This window comes from Crocodylus siamensis, chromosome 2 (genome assembly GCF_052110815.1).
Source record: "Crocodylus siamensis isolate JL-2025a chromosome 2, ASM5211081v1, whole genome shotgun sequence".
Lineage (NCBI taxonomy): Eukaryota > Metazoa > Chordata > Crocodylia > Crocodylidae > Crocodylus > Crocodylus siamensis.
This window is the reverse complement of record NC_143396.1, coordinates 223,098,968-223,123,334: the sequence shown is the minus strand read 5'-3', so window position 1 is coordinate 223,123,334 and position 24,367 is coordinate 223,098,968. Positions and strand designations below refer to the sequence as shown.

At 45.1% G+C, this 24,367-nt stretch overlaps 3 protein-coding genes across 7 annotated transcripts in view; 1 reads left to right on the top strand and 2 right to left on the bottom strand.

Annotated features, from left to right (window-relative positions):
• Positions 1-5,703, bottom strand: part of ZFYVE26 (zinc finger FYVE-type containing 26) — a 73,511-nt gene extending 67,808 nt beyond the window's left edge. For 4 of the 5 annotated variants that reach the window (XM_090033188.1, XM_090033192.1, XM_090033191.1 and 1 more), the window contains exons 1-4: positions 5,566-5,703; positions 3,450-3,760; positions 1,901-1,979; positions 381-470 (exon numbers count right to left, since the gene is read on the bottom strand). In XM_090033188.1, coding sequence (XP_089889314.1) covers positions 381-470; positions 1,901-1,979; positions 3,450-3,640 — 360 coding nt within the window. In that variant the 5' untranslated portion in view covers positions 3,641-3,760; positions 5,566-5,703. Of the gene's footprint in view, positions 1-380; positions 471-1,900; positions 1,980-3,449; positions 3,761-3,875; positions 4,028-5,565 lie in introns of all 5 variants that reach the window. The other variant, XM_090033189.1, reaches the window with a different exon arrangement.
• A 953-nt stretch (positions 5,704-6,656) lies between these two features.
• Positions 6,657-12,985, top strand: LOC149871762 (galectin-related protein A-like). The gene is made up of 4 exons (XM_090034959.1): positions 6,657-7,434; positions 10,293-10,381; positions 11,163-11,337; positions 11,945-12,985. The coding sequence occupies exons 1-4, from the start codon at positions 7,408-7,410 to the stop codon at positions 12,086-12,088; spliced, it is 435 nt and encodes a 144-aa protein (XP_089891085.1). The 5' UTR covers positions 6,657-7,407; the 3' UTR covers positions 12,089-12,985.
• Positions 12,986-14,039: 1,054 nt separating this feature from the next.
• PLEK2 (pleckstrin 2) overlaps positions 14,040-24,367 on the bottom strand; it is a 30,774-nt gene continuing 20,446 nt past the window's right edge. Inside the window, exons 4-9 of the mRNA XM_090033186.1 lie at positions 23,656-23,747; positions 22,964-23,151; positions 22,279-22,380; positions 19,692-19,775; positions 17,369-17,447; positions 14,040-15,979 (exon numbers count right to left, since the gene is read on the bottom strand). Of these exons, the coding sequence (XP_089889312.1) occupies positions 15,852-15,979; positions 17,369-17,447; positions 19,692-19,775; positions 22,279-22,380; positions 22,964-23,151; positions 23,656-23,747 (673 nt within the window). The 3' untranslated portion in view covers positions 14,040-15,851. The remainder of the gene's footprint in view (positions 15,980-17,368; positions 17,448-19,691; positions 19,776-22,278; positions 22,381-22,963; positions 23,152-23,655; positions 23,748-24,367) is intronic.

The window sequence follows — 24,367 nt, the reverse complement described above, 5'->3', positions numbered from 1 at the left end:
CAGGCTTGACAAAGACTGAGATACATCCACTTACAACTGTCTGGGTACAACTGAAACAGTAGGCAGAAGTCACAATAGAGGTCTGTTAACAAGATCACATGGAGACGAAATTTGTTCAGCACCTGTCTATACAGTCTCTCCCCACACAGTCATGGCTACTTTATATGTTCATTTCACTTGCTACATTGAGTAGAACTCGAATCGTTCATTCAACTGTCTTTATTTTATGCATACAAAGTCAACAGGACATTCAACTGTCACACACAGGGTCAGTTAAGTTCACAATGAGCATTAATTTTGATTGCAGTGATTAAAGAGGCAAGCACTCCACCCAAACTTTTTAACAGGGGGAAAGCAATGACTACACTAAAGCAACTCACCTTTAAAACTTCTTCAGAGACATCCTTCTGCAGTTCCTCCAGTAGCAGTAAGAATTCTGTTTCCCTTTGGAGAACAACTGAGACTATTTTCTGAAGTCAACACAAAAAGAAGAAATAAAAGCATGGCAAAGATGTCAGTCAACAGAAACATTTCAGGTGTTTGAAATACTTCTGAAGACCTCTGTCCAGAAATATCCATTTAATCTCCCATCCCAGTCTATCAAGTGTCTGGTCCTGCACTAATGGATTTCATGTCACTACTACCAAATTCATGGCTAGCTAGAACAATTAGTTCTTGGGAAGCTTTCGGGTACAGTCACCCTTCTGCAGGCATAGGGAGTATCTGCTAGTCTAAGACTCCAAAGAATAAGAGAAGCTAAGAGTGTGGCATGATATCAGTGAAAATGTAAATAGGTAGAAATGAGAAAGACAAAAAGGTAAGGCAGGTAAGGGAGGGGGAAGAAAGCAGGGGAAAAAAAAAAGGCCAAAAGGAGACATTACAGTGATAGAATACAAGGTTGAAAAGAGGCCAAAAGCTTGCCAAGAACTTTTTTCCCCCATCTACTCAGTGGGTCTAATAAAAGATATCACATCTACTCAAAGAACCTTGCCTACCTATTTCCTTAGGCCAACACAGCTACAACCAAAAACCTAGCTAGCAATTGTCACTTTCCCAGAAGGAACAGCCCTAGAAGTTAAGGTTACTTCAAATGTTCAAGAACATTTATGAGCCTGGGCAACAGGATCAATGAAATGAAGAAAGTGGGGAAGAACAAAGTGAATAAATAAAACACAAAATGAATAAACAAAACACAAATTATTTTGGATCAATTGCCCCTTTACGCCAAACCTAATCTCTTTCTCTCCTTCCTGCATTGTAACAATCACCTGCCACTCTCCCACCAACAGTTCTTTTTAAGTACAGCCCACTCCCTGTGGGTCTAGAGCAGTGGTTCTCAACCTTTATAGACTCAAAGCACCACTGAATAAATTGAAGGCACCGCTTGGAAAAATACCAGCTTTTATTTTTCTCTCTCTTTTTGCCTACAGAAAAATAATAAAGCAGTTTTTCTGTTGCAAAGAACTCAGAAAGACCACAACTATGGACGTCTATTTGAAATCTCTGAGTTTATCTTGTGAATCATGCTGTGACACCCTGGTTGAGAATCACTTGTCTAGACTTAATAAAGAACTGTTCAGTCTTGGGGCTATTTCAGGAATGAAAAGCACTACAGAAATATACCTTAACTCCCACTTTCCATTCATAGTAACATTCCACATTAAAAAAACCCAATTCATGAGGCCTAAAGAATCCTCATTTGCCTCTCCAGCTTACAAGCTTGAAATATTAAGAAGTGACCGCTAATCATTCTGGTATAAGTTTAAAAGACTGCCCAGGGACCAGCTGGAATTATTAGCAGAGGCAAATTAATGACAAACTACAGATTTTTTTTTTCCTGCTTACTACTGCTTTCCATTTGGGAGCCAGCTAGAGCACACCTTTTTTTTTTTTTTTTTACCTTACTGCATGTCAGCCACTTCTTCAATACAAGGAGCCAAAGCCACGCAAGTCTCTGAGGGCTGTAATTCTTCCCACATCTATAAATATAATAAATACATAGCATGGATTGTCCATATCCAACTCTCAGAACCCAGAAAAAAAATGCCAGTGTTCAGCTGAGCTTTATAATTTTCTGTATAGAATAAAAAGGAAGGCGATTCAAACTTTGAAGATCAGTCAAATGGTGAGTGGGGACACTGTTTAAAAAAAAAAAAAGATTCCAGCGACCACTACTGTAATGAGCAAATTAGTGTTCGACACATGTGAAATTATCTCCATAGTTCTCTACTTCAAACCACAATACAACTTATTTCCTTTCTAAGCTTCAGTTTACTGAAAAGCCTTTTCACACTTCAGCAGATTTCAGTGGTAAGTATGTGTTTGCCAAGTACTGCTAAGTCTTGCTCCTGGTATTTCTTCCCCCCTAAAGAATGAAAGCGATTAGCTCGCAACTGCACACAGATTCAACTATAAGCTCGAAACCAACCATTTGTGTTCAATGAAAAGTAAAAGGATAAATACAATTCACACCTGCTTTACCACGTTTCCAATACCTTTGCATGCAGGTCAAGATATATTGTGTTATGGAACACTTCGACTTGGGAGAAAGGAAGAAAGGACCAGCACCCTTCACACTCTAGACAAAATCAGTGCCACCTATGGTGCAGCTGTCAGGGTGTCTAACATACCTGTTATTTCCTGCATATTTGCTGATAATTCTCATTTTTATTTTATGCATTTTTCCTCCAGACATGAGCAATTCCCAGAATACTATCAATGAAGTCCATGCCCAAGAATTGTTACAAAATGTTTTTACAAGACTCAACAAGCAGAGGTATTTGTGGGGTATTTTTTCAGCTCTTCTTAAAATTTATAAACATGCCACTGAACTGAAAGAAACCCAACCTGAAAGAGTTTTATGCAAGTGCTTGAGAGAGAGCAAAACCAACTAAAAAAACATAAAAACCAAATGTTTTAATATCCAAACTGAAAGACCTGCAAGAAGTAAAGAGAATAAGTGACAAATATTGAATAATTAAATGTTTAAGCATTTTCAGTTTTAACAACATTGCTAGTAATAAGAGAACACGTTAAATAAATATGGACATCTTCACTCAGAAAAGGCACCTTCAAGATGAAATGATGACTGTCAGCAGCACTACAGTTCTAGTACAACTCTCCCAGCCCTTCCCTGCACTCGTACTATTTCAGTGAAGTCTCAAAACTGACTTCCTCTTGGTTTCTGAGCATTCTTAAGCTTTTACCACCCCTCATTTTATCATGTGAAAGAACAAAGTTGTAAGCTCACTGGAGCTAGAACCCTTTCATAACTGTTTATACAGTTCACATATGGGAACATACTGGTCTGAAAGAGAAGATGGTTTGGCATTGAAGCAAGTTATATTTTGAGATCATACTGCATGAAAAAATAAAGCACAACTCTGGGTTGTTGGGATCTGCACAGTACACTTCCACCCAGTACAAAAAAAGTACCATCCAGCACTTACCTTAGCTGAGAGGGACAAGTTATCAGAGCATGCAGTATCGCCTCCACTTTCTCAGAGTCATCTCCCTGCCACTGATGTAACTGAGGAACACAAGCTTGTGCAAGCTCCCAATCACCCCGTCGTACACACTCACAGAAAAACCCAAAGAGATGCTCCAGTGAGGCTGTGTCCTCTTTACCAAAAGGATGCATCCTCCCCTTACAATTGGACTCCCAGGAGTGGAAACAAACATCCAAAGAGACCAGCTGCTGTCCTAAAACTGTCACACCAAGTATCTCCTCAGTGCATCTTCAACAAATCAAATGGGGAGCCTGGAACAGAACAGGATGAGTGTTAGAAGCCAAGCTTCAGCTATCAAACAACACAAAGGGTTTTGCGAAAGTCTGGAATTGCATTCCAAGCCAGCTGCGTGACTCATACACCAACCTTTGCTTTAGCAGCTGACCCAAGCATGGGCACTGTGGAACACACACTGACACTTGTTTAGAGATCCAGTGCTCTTAGGAAATGCCAGGGATCCACTTGTTTGTTTATTAAGGAAAACACAGTGCTGATAGACAGTGCTGGCCTAGTGACCTCTGCAAGAAAGTGAAAGTGGCAGGCTTGTCAGCCCAAAAAAGCTAAAGTCAACAGAAAACCTTCAGAACAAGTTACTTTTCCCTTAGGATAAGGGTATTAAACATATGGCCTGTGGGCTGGATCTGGCCCATGTTGCTGTATGAACTGGCCTGTGCGTTGCTGGACTGGCCCCAGCCCCATGTGCCACATGAGCTGGCCCCAGCATCCCATGCACTGCAGGCAGCACAGGGTGCTTCACAGAGCCTGTATGCAGCACTGGGTCCAGTCCATGGCCTGCAACAACCCATGCCCAGCAGCGTGCAGGCTGGACCCAGTGCCGCAGACAGTCTAGAGGGGTCAGTCCCGCAAACCAGCTCAGGGACACTAGTCTGGTCTGTGGGACTGGATCCCAGTACGCTTAGAGAAGTTGGGCTGGAAGGGGCCTCCAGAGGTCATCGCATCCAGCCCCTGCCTGAGGCACATCCCTATCGAACCATCCTACACAAAGCACCACCTTAAATCAGTGGTCACCAACCTGGGGATCCCAATCAACAGGTATATCCCAGAGCTTCTTTAGGTTGATCCTGGGCTGGGCAGACAGCTGGACATGCGCACATGCACACACCCGCCACCCCCAGCCCCAGCAGGCCAATCTGTGGGGAAGGGAAGGGGCAAGGGCCAGATCCAGGCCCCCCATGGTGAGTGACTGACCATTCAGCCCAGCCAGGAGCAGGGAAAGGTAAGTTGGGTTCCAGCCTGGCCAGGTGGTGGGAGGACTGGAGCCTGGGGGAACTCCTCCAGGGGTGTGGGGGGGCTCCCTCCCCATCTCTGCAGGGACAGAGGGGAAAGAGGCAGCTGCTGCTGTGCCTCGAGTCCTGCTACAGCTGGCCACATGCAGGCACAGCTCAGCTCAGCAGCAAGAATTCACGTGAGAGGGCCCCGACCCCACTTCTGTGCTGCTGCTGGACCGAGTTGTGCCCACCCGACAGCCCGAGGAATGTGGTGTTAGGCCCCAGCCGGGCTGGGTCTGGGACTCTGCGATCCAGGGGCACATGGGGTGGGGGGCAAGGCAGATCCTGGGTTGCCCCTTACCCCACAAAAAGTGTTCTTCACTATAAAAAGGTTAGTGATCACTGATTTAAGCTCTACACCAGACTGCCTGACAACACAGACCTGGCACCTGAAACTTGTGAGGTAGAGCAGAGGAACCACCACAGACAGCTGCACCTCCAGTGAAACCTCACCGATAGATGGTGGAGATCCCTGGGGCAGGGCAGAGGGCCATCTACCTAGGCTAGAGGGCTACCCATCCAGACTGGTCTGACACTGGGGTAAATTCCCTTCCTGACGCCCAATACAGGATGGGTGCCACCCCGAGCAGAGACGACGGACTCACAGGCTCTGGTTCCACAGGCGCCCCTGCCCTGCCTGCAGCCAACACCCAGGTGCAGTAACAACCCCCTGACACAGGGACGATCCTGCCTGGGGCTGGGGGCGCCCCAGGGCCCACGCACCGGCCCAAGCCCGGGTGCTGCCCGCCCCACACGCACGCACGCACCTGGCGGGGCATGCCCGTCAGCGATGGCATGGCCCAGCTCCCCCTCCGCACCCGGGGCTATGGAACGGTCCGCGCCACGGACACTCCGCCCGGCACTAGCGCCATCTTGCAACACCGATCACGTGACCGCCCCAATCACCGAAACCCCCACAAGGAGGAGCGCCTGTTTGCCCGACAGCTGGGAGATGCAAATGAGACGCCATCTTTCTTGAGGGCGTTGAAGCCCCGCCCTTGTTTTGTAGAACCCGGACTACCAAGCGGAGCAGCGCCCCCTGCCGGCCGAGCCCCGGGGAGCCGCTGGGGTTGCAGGCTGGTCTGGCGGTCCTCTGGACACCTGCCCCATGGGGCCGTGCGGATCCAGGGCTGGGTGCGGAGCGTCCCAGTACACATGCTCCTGCAGCTAAAGAGAAAGGAGGACCACCCCCTTTGCCCCCAGGCAGCTGCAGACTGAAGCAGAACCGGGCACAGCTGTTGCCAGGGCAGGCATTGCCAGGAGAAGTGCCCAGGGTGGAGGGTGGCTGGCAGATGGGGGATGGACTGTGCCAGGTCCATCCCTCAGGCAGGCTGGATCCCATCCACTGGCCCAGTGAGCCACTCTTAAAGATCACGTAGATTGGAACTAAGGCCAAGAAGCCCAACCCTGATCCACCCCATGCGGGGGCACGGCAGAGCACCCCCACTTTGGATGAGGGGGCAGCCGGGTCCCAATCTTGGTCCCTGTCTGGATCTGAAGGGCCGGGGGGAGGGTGAAGCAACCCTGATCCAAATGGGTGGGTGGAAGGAGCAGTTTGGCCCAGTCTGGATGCGTGGAGGGCAGCGGGGATGCCACTGTGCAGGCAATGGGTAGCGAGGCTGCTGCCCAGATTCCAACTCTTGGGGGAGCCCAGCCAGCTGTGTTGTGGCTCCGCAGGCTGGATTTGGCTGGCAGGCCAGAGGCTGAGCACCCTTGAGCTACAGTATATATAAAGTTTTAAAAAACCCAACCAACTAGGCAAAAAAAAAAAAAAAGTCAAAAGATATTGTATCTTTAGTCCTCCTGTGGTCATTATAGTTAGACGTGCATCTCTTATTCAGATTAATTAAACGAAATGTAGCCTCCTGGAGTGTCTTAACAGTGCCTCCACTACTTCACTTTTCTGCACATGTATTAATATGACCACACCTGTTTGTCGCTAGAGCTGAAAACAGTCTGCAGAACAGTGGCATGGAAGAGAATAGCATAGTTTGAAAACGTCAAGATTTAGAGGGTGGTTAACACCTGTGGAGTGGAGAGAGATTAATAGGAATCGGAGAGAGAAGAATTAACATAGGAACTGCCATTTATTAGAATTAACATAGGAACTGCCAAAATGTCCTAAGAGAAACTGGATTGGGACCACCAATACAGAAGCCATTAAGCAGTCATATGATTTTCACTCACAACCACTGTTAATACTGTACTGAGCTCTTGCATGTTCTTGCATGACTTTACTAAAGTCAGTGCAATTCACCACAGAAGCATATGACCACACTCCGGTTAACTGCAGGGTGATGGCTGAGCACTCTAGCTGAAGACTAGAACTGATTATTATATCTATCTGTTTCCAAACTTTTCAGCGCTCCAGTCCCTTCCAATTTCTCTATTTCCTTTTGCCGATCACTGGAAGAGGAGAAGTAAGCTGTTGTGACTCAGCTCTTTGAGCGGGTGGTTCTATCTAGTGTTTGACAGAGATAATGCCCCTTACTACATCCTCCCTTTTTCTGGGACTTTCACTAGCTTTTTTTTCTTAAACACATGCAAAAAGAAAAGTAAACATAGTTCCTAGGGTGCTGTGCAAAGAAAAAACTGTAAAGACAGAAGCCATGACAGAAAATGACAGGTGCACAAAAGTAAGTAAAATAATTTACTGGAAATTTTGTTGTTGCTAGAAATATGTTTGTTGCATATGTAAGTGCATGAAAAAGACAAAATTGCCAGAGGTTCCTGAGCCCTCCTGTGACCAAATTAAGACCCTTCCAGAGCTACTGCTGCTACCTCCCGCTGGATCTATGAGCAGATTCCAAGAGTGCCTTCAGGCCCTGCTCAGCCAAAAAATGGCTCATGAAGGATCAGACCTCTGACAATTCAGGGCATGAGGGATGAATGTTATAATCACATGGAAACCAGAGTGCACACAAATTAATTCTCTATATGATACCATGCAAATGAACAACTGTTCTCAGGGTGTAGGGACTTTCCAGCACTGATTAATCTCTTCAGCCCCATTCAGAGTATTAAGCATTGTTTAGTTGTGCTGCTTATAACATAAAAAAGCAAGAAGGTTGATGGAATCAAAACATACCTATGCAGTGATGAAGGTCAGTGCTGGTTTGTGCCCTACATTAAACTCTCTGCTACTTTGCCACTACTGTTGCTACTTCGCAGTTTAATAAATCTCACATTAGGTAGGTACTCTTCCTCTGCTAGACAGTCTGAATTATACTCTTGAGGTCTCAGCCTCCTACAGTGAACAACTGCGTATTATTATTACAGCTGTACATTTTTAATGTAGAAGTTTTATTTTTGTTGGTTTAAAATAAAATTAGACAAAAAACGCACAGTCCAATTATATCTGTTTAACAGGAAAGGGAAACAGTAATCCAAATACCAAAAAGTACACCTGGAATTGTCTCCCAAGGGGATTGAAAGCCAAAGTAGCCCCTAGGAAAAGCCTTGGAACACTCCCACATGAGGCCCAGGGAGATAGATATCATTTTTATCTCATATTTGCATTTTTTTAATATATTTGATATATGTCACCCTTCCCAACAGAGGCTCAGGGCAGCTTACTGTAAGAGAAAAAAAACTTATAAAACAAGAAAACAAAAGAAGAACAAGCCAATTTATAAAAGCAGGTGGAATATTAAACTAAAATGTAAAAAACCTCCCCCCCAACATCCTATTTTAGCCTTGCTTCCTAAATCCATGCCCAAATGGGAAGGTCTTAAAGTGCTTTTGGAAAGTGTGCAGGCTCGGGCATTACTTGGGTAGTCTTAGAGAGGTGGTTACCATATAAGTCTGAAGTCAGGCAGTACTGTAACTGGGGGGCGGGGAATCAGGGCAGTGCACTGCCTTAGTTGGTGGGGAGGCAGTGAGGAATAACCGCTGCCAAATAATTGCTGGCGACTGGCTGCACTACTGCTGGCAGTGCAGCAGTCAGTTCAGAGCTGCTCTGTTATACCTCTGTGTTACATGTTAATACACAATAACAGTTCTGGGCCCTACATATCTAAGGGACAGCCCTCTCCCTTATACACTGTCACAACCCCTGAGGTCAGCCAAGAGCAACCTCCTGTAAGTCACATCAATGTGCTATGCTCATTTCATCAAAACATGTGGGACGCCATTTTCTTTAGTCATTCCTCAGCTCTGGAACTCCTCCTGAAAAGGAACAGATGTTTTAGGACTTCCGGATTTAGTCCTTTTTCAGGTCTAATCTTGCAATGGATCTAATACTGGTCAGATTTTCCAATTAGGTCTATAAAATAACCCAAAACACAATGTGAAATACTTACTCCTGAATGGAAATTGCTTTATTAGAACAAAAGACTATGCAAACTGCCACGCTGATGGAATGTTTAATGGGCTTTGACCTGTGCTACTCAAAGGTGTTTGTCACATACATTTATTGACCAACCCACTTTGTTCTTTTAATTTCTTCCTTCTTGGGCTGAGCTAGTGGCGCCCGACTTTTTTCCACTGTGGGCCAGATGAGGGGTTTGGGAATGTTTCATGGGCCAGATTGGGCTGCCATGCCAGGATTGGGTCCCATGCTCCTCCCTCCCTACTTGCACACGTGGATCCAAGCCCTACACCACCCCTGCGCTCTGGAATTGGGACCTGGAGCCCTATGCCACCTCCTCCTGGCCCCACTCCCTGGGATCAGGACCTGCACCACCCCATGCACCCAATTTAGCATGCAGGGCCATACTATCCATCCCGCAAGTCCGGAAACGTGGCAGCAGGGGAGCAGTGCCACCACTCCCTCACCACCAGAAGTTCAGACCTGTGGGGAACCCTGCAGGCCATATGACTCAGAGTGGGGGGCCTGATTTGGCCTGCAGACTGGGGGTTGCGAACTCCTGGACTAAACCTTGCAATACCTCACTTGGGCACAGCTTTTGGTCTTTTGGCAGAATAAGGCCAGGAGGAGTTACCCTTTTGCCTCTAAAATCAGCCTTAATTCTTCACATAAATAGGAAAATAATGCACATAATGAAGTGAACTGTCAATAACACCCCACATATTTAGAACACCACCTCATGGGGAGATTCAAACTCCTGTAAACACAATGAATTGATACAATTACATAGTGCTTGTTTATAGCATTTTACATTTTTAAAACAGTTTATAAGCACTAATTCACAGAACATTCATCCTGTTCATTTCTGATGGAAATCCTTGTTCTATACCTCTGCATTAACCATTGCCTCTGTTAATCATCACAAGCCCCTGAAACAGATCAGGAAGCTGCTTGATATAATAAAGATTAAATGGCTTGAATTAGGAAGCCTGTGTGTGTATGTGTGTGTAAATAGTAAATGTTTAAATGGATAAACAGATTATTGGACAGAAAGCATGTGAGAGAACTCAGGGTGATAATAAATGCAGCTTGTTACATGGCTCTGTAACTTATCTTAGACATCACCACCACATGCATCCTGTAAATATAGATGGACTGATAATATCATTGGGATTTTTTCACTAGGTGGAGCAATATGTTGGGGAAATTAAAGGAGGACTGAAACCAGCCATGAAAATTACTATCATCGGGGCCATAAGTTCCAGGCCCAAGAGGTAGGTGAGGGAGCTGCTGTTTAGTTGGTTGTGTCATGTACAGAAGTAGCTGCCTTCTGTAGCTGGTCATAAGTACAAGAGATTCCTGGAGAGTCTACCCTTTTGGGGTGGGATGCGGGGGAAGGAAAGCTGTACTGATTTAATTTATGGGCTAATCTAATCTCTCCCTTCGTACAGCAAGACTGAAGCTAGGACGAGAATTCACAGCCCGATTTCCCTGAAATGTGGGGAAGTGATATATCAAATACTTTCTGCTTATCTGTGTGGTATACACCATCTGGTGTGCATATCTAGCCTTTTTCTTTCTTGGACAGTATCGGGTTCAATTCTTCTTTTCCTTTTTCAAAGAAAACAAAGGAGAAAAATAAGCTGTGATCACACATTAAAGTCTTTTAAAATACATTGGCTATAACTACATTGTTATTGTCAATACATTGGCTATAACTACAGTGTAATTGGCTATAACTACAGTGTCATCATGTCCTATGTAACCAGCCTTGCTGAATGTGACCACACTGGCATGAGGTCTGCATAAGATTGGCTGAGCACTTCCAAAGCCAAAACTTGAAATGGATTCTTTATGGCTAGTTGGCTCTTCTTCACTTATTCCAAAATCCAAACACAGAGATTGTTTTTGAGTGTTACAACTGCCAGGTCATTAACCCATGGCCCTAGTCCACACTGAATGATAATGGTGGATTACAGTATCTCCTTATAGACATCTGTCATGCCAACTGTTTCCTGAAATCCTATTCCTTGACCATTTACTTGGTTCCTTCAGCTTTGCAGTGACTCTGCTCTCTGACCCTGTGGATATAAGCAAGGATGTTGGGCTGTTGTTTGCAGTCAATTTTAGTGATAAGTCTATCACTCGGAATGCACGGACTGCTGGGAAATGGGGAAGAGAGGAGAAGAATATTCCCTACTTCCCATTCACATCAGGGGACACATTTAAGGTAATCTTTTTAGGTGTGGTGAGGAGAAACTAGATAGAGGGATTCACTAAGTATATCACAGCACATTTTATCATTATCAAAGGTTACCAGATTGATGGTTCTAGTTATACCAGTTTTCCTTTATCTGCCATTTGAGTGTACAGGAAGGGGAACAGCAGCAATGCAAGCTTCTCCCAACACCTGTTGACTAAAAAGAAATAATTTTTTGTGCAACTCAATTCTCCAGTTTGCTGAGAACTTGTAAAACAAAAGACCACATGAAGGCTTTCCAGCAGAAGTAAAATGCGTTCTTTGCAGGAGGGAAACTGAGGTTCTAGACCAGGGGTGGGCAATTATTTTGGGCAGAGGGCCGCTTATTGATTTTTGGGAAGCCATTGAGGGCCGCATGATAGGCAGCCCAGGGCAGATAAATATTCATTTTTTAGGGGCCCTGTAGGCCAGACAGAATGGCCTGGCAGGCCACATCCGGCCCCTGGGCCGCATTTTGCCCACCCTTTCTAGACAGACTTTGCACAGCACTTCCCAGAGTATTTGTGACTCTGTATTCTAGGCTGCTAAATCTGTGACACTGACTTCTAATGTCCACTTTGCCATTGTTTCTTTGCAGATGGAACTCTTGTGTGAGCACCAGCAGATGCGGGTCTTGATTGATGGGCGGCAATTCTGTGATTTCACTCACCGCATTCAGACCCTGAGCATGATAACATCTTTACACATCTCAGGGGATGTTATACTTACCAAGGTGGCTTAAAAGAAAGACCCCAATCTTATAAGGAGATTAAGACAGACGCACTTCTGGTTGGATAGAAAAGTGATCTCCCTTCTCTTCCGAATATTTCTTGAGATCTAAAAAGTGGACTTTGATTTGGTTTTGTTTAGTTTTGTTCACAAATTCAGAACTTTGCTTTTTCTCATAGAAACTGTAGAGCTGCAGTGGCAAGGCTGGTTCAAACAAATTTGAGGCCCCAGTGCAAAGCCATTCACTTGACCTCTCAAACTGAAAGGCTTATGATTCAGTACGCAGCCTTCCCTACCCTCATCAGCTCTAAACTGTTATCAGCTGGAGCGGTTCAGTACCCTGAGGGTAGAGGTGGGCATTAACCATGTGTCTAAAACTGGAGAGTGTGATTGTGGTTGGGCTTAAGGTACAGAGGATGGTGATTTTCTGCAACATAAGTGAGGGAATCTGAAATACATGAACTAGATTCATGTTAGAGGGAGAGCGACCCTAATACTCAAGGGAGCTCAAGTCATCACCACACTTCACTGTCACACCATGAAGTAGTAAGTGCTCCACAAGCATTTCTGTTTCTTCTGGGGCTGCCCCTGTGAATCCAAATCCTCTGTAACTGCAAGTTTAGAAGCCTTGGCTGAACTGGCCATCTGCAGTATTGCCTGTAGCTAAACCTATTACCTGTTTTGTTCTGTTCTGTATGTCCTCTGTTCTTATACGCAGCTGAAAATGGCTACTTACTTGCAAATCCCTTTAGCTATTTTGTTAAATTAATATTTGTACCACTTTAATGTTGTGATGACTATTTGCATCTGTATGTTTTGCAAAGCTTTTAAAATGTAGCTATAATGATTATACATATATGCATTATAATCGCAATGGATTTTGTGCTTTGTGAACTATGAAAGAACTATAATCCCTCCCAGAGACTTTCAGTTGACATGCCTCTGACTTATTTTTCTTGTGAATCGCCCTTTTTCTGACAATGGGATAGATGCTGAACTCAGTTATCACGGTGCAAATCTGGAGTAACTCCACTAGCCCCATCACATATGCAGCAGGCCTACTTCAGCATATCAAGTTGCTGCTGACAATGGCCTATGCCCTGGGTTCTCCCCCTGATGCTGCTTCCCCCCCCCGTCATCTTTTCCCAATTCCTCTAGGCATGCTGATTAACATTAAAAACCAAAAACATCTGGCTCTCCCTATCCCCTCCTGTGAACTAAATTGCATCTATATAAAGTTAATTAGTCCAATAAGAAGTGCTTATAATATAGGAAGGAGGTGAAATCCCCTGTATGAAGGGAGGATATTTTCCTCAGTACATATGTTAAGTGGGTAGACAAAGAGTGCTATTCAGAGAAGCATGATCTGTTGCATAAAGTACTGGAATGGGATTTAAGAATCATAGGTTCTGTTTCTCGTATTGCCATCAACTTCCTGTCTGTTGTTGGAGGACAGATATAAAACAGAAGGTCATAGATCTTTTTTTGGATGCTCTGTAGAGGATATGTCTACTGGTGCTCAGAAACCCAGAGGGATATTCTAAATGAATATATGGATTATCTGGGTATTTTTTAAATCATTCACATAAATCACGCATTCTCACTCTGTAAGCAATGACATATTATCAGTATGAAAAAAGGGTACTAGCATGCTCTGAGGGAGTAGTCCAAAAGATCCCTCTTATTTTCATTTGAGGATTTTCCCCATACATCAATATGCCAGTCTCCCTTCTTTCCTTCATGTGAAGGGTCCTGTGAATTGTGCATAGGAGATTATTCCATAACAACAATGTTGAGAAACTATGGGTGAGGTTTCAGTTTGAACATGTAGTTTAAGTGAAGTACTGTTATTTTCCCCACACACCCCAATCTGACTTTTGGAAAGATCATATGAAAGGAAAAGGCTGTCTCAAGAAAACTAAGCTTTTCCTAGATTTAATGAAACAAGAGTTTCAAGTTTCAAGTTTAATAGAAAAATAAAGTTTATTGGTTTTAAGTGGAAACAACATTAACTAGTACAATATTATTAGAGTTATCAATCTTAATGGTGCTGCACAGAAACTGATTTAGAGTGAAAACCAGGAGGAAAAGCCCTGCCTTATCACAAATTTGTTTTGAAGTTCTCCCCTCTTTCTTCTAAAATACAAAAAACTGGCCACTGTTAAGGATATTGATATCAATGGAAATGGACTATTATTCCAACTGGGTATGACAATCAATATGGTCATGTGATGCTATGGGATTTTCTATCCTATCTGGAGTCTGTATATTGGATTAGAGCAGGGGTGGGCAATTATTTGGGCTGGAAGGCCACTTAAGGAGCTTGGTAAGCTGTTGTGACCTGGCAGGGTGCTGACCCAGCCTGTCGCAGTGTGGAGGTTGCTGTGTACCACACACCCACTGCCAGGGGCGATGGACAGAGTAAGTGGGCAGTGTCTCCATGAAGACCAGTTTGGGACTCCCATGGGCATTGTACACTCAGCTGGGCAGATAGGATGGAGTACTAGGGGGATGGGGACCAGCATCCAGGAGCAGGATGGCAAGCGAAGTCAGGATCACAGAGGGGTGACAGCAAGGGGCTGGGGCCTGGGGTGGAGCCACAGTCAGGAAGTGGGTCACAGCTCTGCCTCGGGCCCCAGCCCTGTGCTGCCACCACCTCATGATCCTGGCCCTACCTGCCCATCCCATATGCCACTCCCCGCACACTCGCTGCCCCATCCCATCCTATCCGCCTGGTCAAGCACACCTCACTTGTGAGGGTCTTGGGCAGGTCTCCATGGAGACCCTTCCTGTCTGCCTGCCTGTTCTGTCCAGTGATGCCATCAGTGGGTGTGGGAGGGGGGGATGGGCCTGAGGTGCCCAGGCAGTGGGGCTGCATCCAGTGGCAGCAGAGATATTGGCAGTGGAAGCTGGGCAAAGTGAGCCACCATCATGGGAATTGCCAGGAAGCCATGTCTGGGTGCTGTGCCACCCTTGCCCCTGCCCCACTGTGTCTGGGGGTGGTGAGACCAGCTGTATGCACAAAGGCTTAGGCTGGCCACCATGCCCAAATTGGGTGGGGCTAAGGGACCCACCACGGGCTGGATAGAATCCCTTGGTGGGCCAGATCTAGCCCACAGGCCATATTGTGCCCATCCCTGGATTAAAGGAACGTTGGATCTTTTCCAGCCTAGTAAGAAACTGAATACTGGTACAGATTGATAACTGAACCTTTAGTTTATTCCAGTATGTTGATCAAAGTGCACCCAGAATAAGACTACTTAATGTTATCTTAAGGGAGGTGGCCTTGGAGCCCAGAGCTTGTGTTGGCTCTGGCCAACCCACAGGCCTTGCTTTTGTCGTTCAGCACAGTAAGCACCAACTACTGCAATTTACAAGTTTCATAGCAAAGGAAAACCAATAAGGCTTTTTCTGCTTTGAGGTGGAGCACTATATAGATCTGCCAGATACAGGATGAATATTTAGATGAAAGGATTCATTCTTTCATCTCATAATATTGTCTCTTCATATGCTCATATCTGTTCATATCCACCTGTCATTTCTTCCCCTTAACTTAGATTGTAAGCTCTGTCAGGCAGGGACAGTCTTGTTCGGTCTGTATAGTACCCAGCACCTGCTTCAAGCCTGGGTCTCCAAGATGTTATAGTCATACAAATAATAAACAATAAGAAGCCATCCAAGATTGAATAATGCTCCCAGGTGAAGACAGCAGCAAATTTACTGTTGAATGCAACTCATTCACCCATTCTCTATATTGTGTGGAGAGTCCACTTGGTTCATGTCAGCCGCTTGATGGCCTCGATCCACTGTGCTCGCTCTGCTTTGGAACTGGCTTTGATGTAGTAATGAATGTCATTCTTGGTGATTATTTTGAAGAGGTTGCCTTGCACATTCCCTTTCACTCCTGCACAGAAAGCAAGCAATATGTTAGTGGAGAGTACATGGAGAACCGGTTTGCAGCAGGTGTGAATTCTTATTGAGGGAGGAATTTAAGTGTACTAACTAAAAGCTAGTAGATCTTTCTGTGAAATTTTGCTGTGAGACTTTGGATCAGTCATTTAATCCCTCTGTGACTCAGTCTCATTGGGCACATCTACACGTACCCTGACTGAGCAGTTGATATTGCAGTCACTGAGTACTTGCTTTAGAAAGTACTAAATGACTGTGCAGTCCCAGCAGGTACTGCACAGTCCCAGTGGGGCCTGGGTTGTTTTCAACCCTACTGCACAGTAGCAACAAGCTACTGCACAGTAGCTCATTGCTACTGGGCAGCAACGGCAGCACAGTTGGTGCCTGCTCATGCTACGTCACCCTAGCTCATCACTACAGCAACCTAACAATCTCATGTAGACCCACCCTCTGCCTGTAAAATGGGGATAGTAAAAATAAAACAAAACAGACCAACCTGGCAAGGGTAGGACTAACTAGTTAACGTTACATGCTGTAAAGTGCTATCTGCATGCTAAATATTTTCATTGAGGACAGATATGGTGAAAACACCACGACAGATTAGATTAGAGCTCCTGCCCATCTTCAAGTCCCATTTTCATGGGATTATAGTTCCTTCCTCCACAGCCCATCACAGCTTTCATTTTTAGGATCTCTCTTATTGGGTAGTTTTTTAGTTAGGAAGGAAGAGGAATCGCCCTTCTTGAGTATTTCACACTAGGAAGAATGCTTCCCATTCAAGATCCACATTTAGCTCTGTTCTACATGCATTGTGTGCTAGTTTACTTTCATATGATAAATGATTTTGACAGAAGAAGTGTTGAATCGCACAGCTGGGGTCCCAGACAATGCTGTTAAGTTAAATAGATTGATTCTCCATAAGTGGCTTTTTTCACTGTTATATTTAAGTCCACTAGATTGGGACCTTGGAAGGTGTAGGAGAGGAAGCAGCTGAAGCAAATTGGAAAAAAAAGAGCACAGAGGACAAGAAATGCCTCTAGATAGTGGTATCAGCATTACCCAGCAACAAAGAATTCCCCCCTTTACTGCTGCATCTGGAATCTCAACCAGCGCCCTACTCTATTACCATTAGTCATTCAGAACTGACTGAAAAGCCCAAAATAAGCAAATGGAAACTTGTGGTTTATACAAAAAGTAGCCCTAAAATGTTCTTAGACACAAGTCCAGTGGCAGGAGACAGATGTGTCACCTTCAGTGCTCTGCTGCTTCCCCTGCTTGGCATTTGAGTCCCAGGCTGGTCTGTTTGCACCAAGTAATGGAACGTGTGAATGAAAACAGATTCTACAATTTTAGTGCAAGTTTGTAAATACAAGTTCATGCATACCCGTTGGGACGCCATTGTCCTCCAGGGCTGAGACAAGGGAGCCACGGAGAGAAAATCCACCAACTGGCCTGTTTTCTTCCTGGAGAGAGAAAGAAGAGTTGGGCTTATTTAGAAGGTGGTAGAACTGAAGTGTTCCCTGAGGCAGGTCTGTTATTTTGTAGATGTGAAGACACGAGACCATGCTGAATACTGTGAATTAAGGCAAGACCACCCATTTCATAAGAAAACTGCCAGGCACATTTATTCAGATGTAATTCTACCTTGCCCCTCTCAACCACAGGGGTTTTCCTTAGTATGGATACCAGAGGTAGTCGCTTAAACAGACACAGGATAACAATGATATTTGAAACCTATTCACTGTTTTACTAACAGCTAACATAAAAAAACCCCAAACATTTCAATATAGTTTTCCCTGTTGATCCTATTTGTTCATCAATGTTTTCTCAGCTTGAACAATAAACCTTAAAATCAGCCTCAAGTCCAGGTTCCTTTTCATTATTCCAACACTCCAGCATTTGAGTTGATAGCACTGGAGGGAAATGTTTCAGATCAAATAAAAAAAAAATTGTAATTGAATGGGTGATCCCCATTACCCCCCGCTGCCTCATGTTGCATGGGGGGCTCCACATGAGCCCCGCAACCTCTGCCCACTTTCCCAGGCCCCCCATGGCTGCCTCACCCGCCCCAGCTCTGGGGCTTTAAGGAGGAAAAAACCCCAAAACCTCAGGCTCACCAGTTCCTGCCCTGCAGGGGGGGCAATCCCTGCTGCCCCCTGTTGCCTTGTGCCAAATAGGGGGCTTTTTTATGAGCCCCCCTGAAGCCCCAAGGCCACAAGAACTGGCGAGTCCTGAGGTTTTTTCACAGTTTTTCTTCTTAAAGGAAGCCAAGGCAGCCATGGAGGGTTGGGGGAGCATGGGGGTGGGGGGGTTGGAGGGCTCATGGCAGAGCCCCCCCATGCAGCATGGGCCAGTGGGGGCAGCAGGGATAGCCCCCCCCACCCGGCAGCACCCAGTGAGTGGGGGCTTTTTTTTTTAAACCACCAGGAGCTGGGGCGGGTGGGGCAGCCATGGGGGGTGGGCTAGGGGAGTGGGCAGGTGTCCCCTCCCTTCCCCCAGCCCCTAATACTTACCAGCTCCAAGTCTGGCTCAAAGATTCAGAGAGCTTCAAAATCAATTTGGACCTTTTTATTGGTCCCCTGATTCGATTCAAAACTGAAAAAAATCAGGCCGAATCTCCTCTGAATCAAAATCAGCACCTGACGCTTTGCACAGCCCCAAGGGGAATCACACTAGATACAGGTCCCCCAGAGGGGTCCAGGCCTTGGGGAATGAGTGGTGAAAATCAAAAGAGTTTATGATCTTGGAAAAAAGGTGTGGAGGGAAATCTTATTACCTTTGTAAGTAAATGATTATCTAACAATTGCTGGTTTGAAAGATGTGTGTAATTAGATCTAGATCCCCCAGGCCACCACCATCCATGGGTGGATCCAGGATTTCCCAAAGAGGGGTATGGGAACAGCAACCTGCACTGCAGGGATGGCTGAACTCCCTGCTCCCAGCTTGCTTCACCCACACCAGCATGGGCAGACTTTTTAAAATCCCCATTGCAGGTGAAAATCCACCCCCACTCCTTTCCCCTTCCTGTTCAGAGGGTCAGCTCCTTCCTCTCCAACTCCTGTGGCTTTCTCCACTGCTTGGGGGTGGGGAAGCTCCAGAGCCAGCTGGACTGAGCTGGAGCTGGGCTCAGCTGGGGAGGGGACAGTAGCAACAGTGTGGCAGGAGAGTAGTTCCCTCCACCCTGCCTATAATCAGGTGCAGGGTAGGAGATCCCTCATGTTTCCAGCTAGGTCTGGCCCCCGCACCGGGAACAGGAATGGCTTTGGTGCTTCCCTACCCCGTAACAGCAAGGAAAGTCAGGTAGAAGAGGGCCAAGGGAAAGGGAAAGGGCAGAGAAGGGGTGGGCTTTTGATCAGGAAGGGGAAGGGAGGGAGGATCTTCACATGTGTTACGCTGGGGGTGGGCAACCCCCAGCATGGGTGCACAGTGTGGCATTCCAAAGCCTTTTGCCTGGCATGTGCGCCTCAGGGGCCCCTTGTGTCTCCCCCACCAACATCTGTCCCTGGCACACCAACATCTTAAAAGTTGAGGTTGTGGGTGTTTTTGGCACTTGGCCCAAAAACGTTGCTGACCCCCTGCGTTAGAGGGACTTTAAAAAGTCCCCAGAGGCCTCTATAGTACAATGCAATTCAAAAAGGGGGTGCAGCCATGCCACTGCACCCCCCCCCTTTGGGTCCTCTCCTGCTGCCATCCCACTGCTCACTTACCTTGGTGGGGTCATAGTAGTGCAGGAAAGCAGGCTCAGCCCTCAGAACAAAGCGCCTTACCTTCCAGTTTTTCCTTTTGTGGCCCTGAGAAATGAAGAAATGTAACTAGAATTAACATTCTCATTTTCACTAAAAGGTCCTGGAAGTCCTTAAACATACTCCTGGAAAGCACTTCCATTAGTTTATGTCACTTCACTTGAAGAGCACAAGCTTTGCATTTCAGGCAAGAGTGGACACAGTAGTGCTAACAGGGCAAGGGTAGAGGTCAAACCTGAAATTTGCCCCTTTGCTAAACCCAGACTGGGACTTCCTTCCCAGCAGACACAGCAAGCTGAACAGACTCCCCTGTACTTGGCTATCTAGGTTGTAGCTGTATTGGTCTAGAAGGAAAAGGCAATCAAGACTCATAGTAGATATAATATCTTATTAGACCAACAAGATTTTTCCAAAAAAGAGTCTTTAATTGCAAGCTTTCAGGCACAAACCCCCATCATCAGGCATTGGAGAAAAGATTGTAAAGGTTTTCCTGGGTATAAATGAAAGTTCATATTTTATTTTCATATTTCAGAGCCTCACAGCAGGCAACAGTCTCCATACCAGCTAATAACTGCCCCGAGGAGTTTTCTATCTGTTGACTCCTCTGTGAAATCCTATGAAATATGAACTTTCATTTCTACCCAGGAGAACTTTTATAATCTTTTCTCCAATGCCTGATGATGGGTGTTTGTGCCTGAAAGCTTGCAATTAAAGAATTTTTTTTTGCAAAAATCTTGTTGGTCTAATAAAAGATATAATCTTTACTGCGAGTCCCGATTGCCTTCCCCCGTCTTAGGCTTTTACAGCCATGTGACTAGGCATAGGATTTTCCTCTCTTCATCAGGATAAAACTATTCCAGCATCATTTTAGAAACATCTGATATTTCACTGACCCCGTTCCAATCCACGGGCATTTACAGAGGTCAAACGTTAGGTTAAACGGCTGATAATGAAGCACCAACTAACTTCTGGAATGATTATGTCCCTGAGGTAGTATACAACTTCAAAGGAGGATTTTGAGCCACTAGGGAACAGGGACAAGTAAAACCCCTTCCCAAAGTCTCAACATGTAGGAAGTAATGTGGCCTGTTACAAACTAGTCAGGGGGGATCAGCAGGCATTGGGGGAGTCACTGTTCCCCCGAGCACCGCCAGGAGTGACCAGGAATAACGGTCACAAGCTGGCAGAGGGTAGGTTTAGGTTAGCTATCAGGAGGCGCTACTTCACAGTCAGGGCGGCTAGGGCCTGGAACCAACTTCCAAGAGAAGTGGTGCAGGCTTCTACCCTGGGGGTGTTTAAGAGGAGGTTAGATGAACATCTTGCTGGGGTCATTTGACCCCAGTACTCTTTCCTGCCATGGCAGGGGGGCAGACTAGATGATCTGCTCAGGTCCCTTCCGACCCTAGAAAACTATGAAACTAACTATGAAACTAACTGCTCCCAGTTCTGCTTAATGTACTCCGTCTCCACCCACTAGTCATTTCTCACTCTTCTCTGAGATTAGCAACCAGCAGGAGGCAGCAGAACATGATGATGAGGCTAGAAAGAAAAAGAAATGGCACAGAACCTAGCTTTGCTCTATGCCAGAATATAAAGAACTGCTGCCCCTTTGGAAGCAGGGGTAGGTTTGCCAGCAACTGGCAGGCAAGGGGCTTTATGAGGAAAAAGGATCCTGCTGCAGGAAAGGAGTTACGGAGGATTTAGGTAAAAGTTGTCCATTTTAGAGGGCTGCAAAGGACAGAACACATTTATTTGCTCAGCTGACAAAAGGGATTCCAAACCTTGTGTTTCTGTCTACCCCTTCTTTTACAGACCTCTCACTCTTGTAACAACTGTCAGGCAATAGGTTTAATGAGATTCCCTACCCCATTAAGCCCATTACCGGACATCACCTTGTGCAGGTGATTAATTTACAGTGTGAAACACGAGGATTAAAAAACCAGTTTGTTCTTGGCAAGTGTCAGAGTCTAACTTTCACAAACAAAGAATACGAGCCTGCAAACAGTTACCCAAATGTAATTCTACCAATGAAGTCAATAGGACTTAACACACAAGCAACTATACGTATACATGCAACTGTTTTCAGGAATACAATTTATTTCTGTATAAATTAATTCACTCAGCACTGAAATGCAGTTAGCTCTGTGACAATGACACAGCACCACAAAACAGATTACAAGAAGTATATGAGGAAGAAGAGTAGGTAACAGTGGCAATGTTAGGGCAGTGCAAAACATGCAATTTGCATGCAGCTCTGAGGTGGTCAGTGGCCCCTGCTGCCTTATGGTTACGTTTTAGCACGATGCCCCATGGAGGCACAGATAATTACTCAAGATGGAATTGTGCAGCAGTGAGTTCAACAGTTTTCTTACATATTCTATAAACAAAGATACTTCTTTCCCATTTCCACCCTTGCTCTCTATTTTGCAGTATTAACACAAGGTATAATTCTGCAGCTACCTCACTTGTCCTTGCTCTTAATATTCATATTTACCCTGAATGTAGCCTCAGAGTCTTGATTCTTAATAAGATAATCAAAAGTTGCATTTACCTGTTTTACTAAATATCCTTGTTTTACAATTGTGCCACTTAATTCCAGGATGCTGAGGTGCAGTTCTTCCTTAGAATTGGTCTTTTTCTTATAGCTTTCAGCCTGCAAATGGGAAAAAAATGTGATAGCTGGAAAACTTTTAAAAATTTTAATTCCAGTGAATACTAGTAAAATAACATACAGAATACTTTTGCATGGATTTTCTCATCTTGCACAGGGCGGTTGTTAACATGTTACATTGTTTCCAGATATATTTATCTAATTCTGTATTGCTGTTGCACATCTCATCAGCTATACAATTACAAACAGCAGCCAACAGCCCACAAAATGTATACCACAATGGTCTTAATTTTTAGCCAAGCCTCCTTCTATCTTCCATTAGTTCAAGCACAGACTCTCTAAGCTTGCAACAGGAGTCCCCATTCAAATCCTTTATTTTTCAACTGGTAGGCATTTCCCTACCCAAATAGTTATTCTTTTCCGATTAAAATAAAAGCATTGGTACTATTAGAAATCCCAAAGCTTCTCAATCTTTACGTTGTTCTTCATATCCATTTTCACCTTCTATATATATTTTGCCATTTAACACATACAAATGATCTCCCCACATGCTCTTTACCACTCCCCAAAGTAAGCATGTCACAAGACATGGGGAGATACCACTGCTAGAAGTCACACCACTTACAAACAGGTACAGTGCTGTGGAGTCATCCAGGAACTGCTCGGCTAGATTGCCACTGCGCATGGCCTCAGTGCTTCGGGCTCCAATAGGCCTGATGAAGTTTTCTTCCATCAGCATGGAAGCAAGTGTGACTGCCTCAAGTCGAGAAGCAGAAAAATTGTTGGAGATCAGCCAGTCCACCACTGCAGAACCTACCAGCAGAAAGGCAGCTTTCAAACACCTATCACAGTGACTGACAGACTGATCACTATCCCTGTTGGCCCCTCTCCCCTGACAAATTCTAGCTTTAACACCATAGCAAAGACATGTCAATGCTGAGCCTTGCAACAGTGGCAGTGTTAGGGCAATGTGAACCATGTAGCTTACATGCAGGCCTGAGGTTGCTAGTGGCATTTGCTACCAGATGGTTATGTTTTAGCATGATAATCTAATAAATATTAGGATCCCAAAACTGGACCTCTTCATGGAGGCCCCAGAAACTAAATCCTGCTGATATACAGGATTGACCAAGGATGCAGGAACCTATATTGACTTACATCTTTCTAGAGAGCGGACAAAGCAATCAGGGCTCAGATGGGCCAGTAAATTCTCTTGTGCAGGCATCTGTCCCTAACTAAGGGCTCTCCAGTGGATTCCTTTTCTCTGCAATATAAAGTCTCAGATACTGGAAGAATGGCTATCTGGGCTTTGCATACCGGTGAAGGTCTCCTTGTATGTGTTGCCTTGTTCCACATTGGGGGTCATTTTAATTCCACAACTGTTGTCATGCATTTTGTCCACGATATGGCTGTAAAAGAGCAGAGGAGAATAGTGTTACATGGACAGATGCGCATTGGCCGCATGCCTTACTGCCTCAGAGGGAGGGGAAATATTTCAAGAATAGATAACTACTTCCTGCTCCAGTATGGGGGAATAGACTAGACACCATGCTAAAATTTCTTTCAAAGCATAGCATAGGGAAAAATGCATTAAGTGTCCCATCTGAAGTCCCATGGCACAGAGCAATGGGCTTGATGACTCTTGGAGACCTTCTATTTCAAGGTATTCTAAGAGTGAGACATTTATGGTTGGAGCTATTTATTTTGTGGCCCCAAATATATTCAGAGTTATTTTTCTTTTCATTCCAACTAGCAGCCTAGACTAAATGACCTCTTGAAGTCTTTCGCAACCATATAAATAGTCCCTAGAACTCCGGGCCTCTATACAGCCGTGACATGGATTCTGGTCATTCTCCCAAAAGAAAGGTAATAGCTCTGTAAATCTTACCAGCCACCTGCCTAATTAGTGAATGCAAATCAATAAAGACCACGTTTTGACACTCAGTCCAACATGACACATTCTAGGTTTACATATATCACTAGCGATGCTAGGACTTGACTTAGAAAGTTCTCAGGTCAGCCATAAGAT

Excerpts from the sequence above, each read along its gene's own strand:
- LOC149871762 (XM_090034959.1), top strand. The coding sequence starts at position 7,408 with ATGACAGAAAATGACAGGTGCACAAAA. Across the intron at positions 7,435-10,292 it reads AAAATGACAGGTGCACAAAA|GTGGAGCAATATGTTGGGGA; the intron begins GTAAGTAAAATA and ends TTTTTTCACTAG. Across the intron at positions 10,382-11,162 it reads ATAAGTTCCAGGCCCAAGAG|CTTTGCAGTGACTCTGCTCT; the intron begins GTAGGTGAGGGA and ends TGGTTCCTTCAG.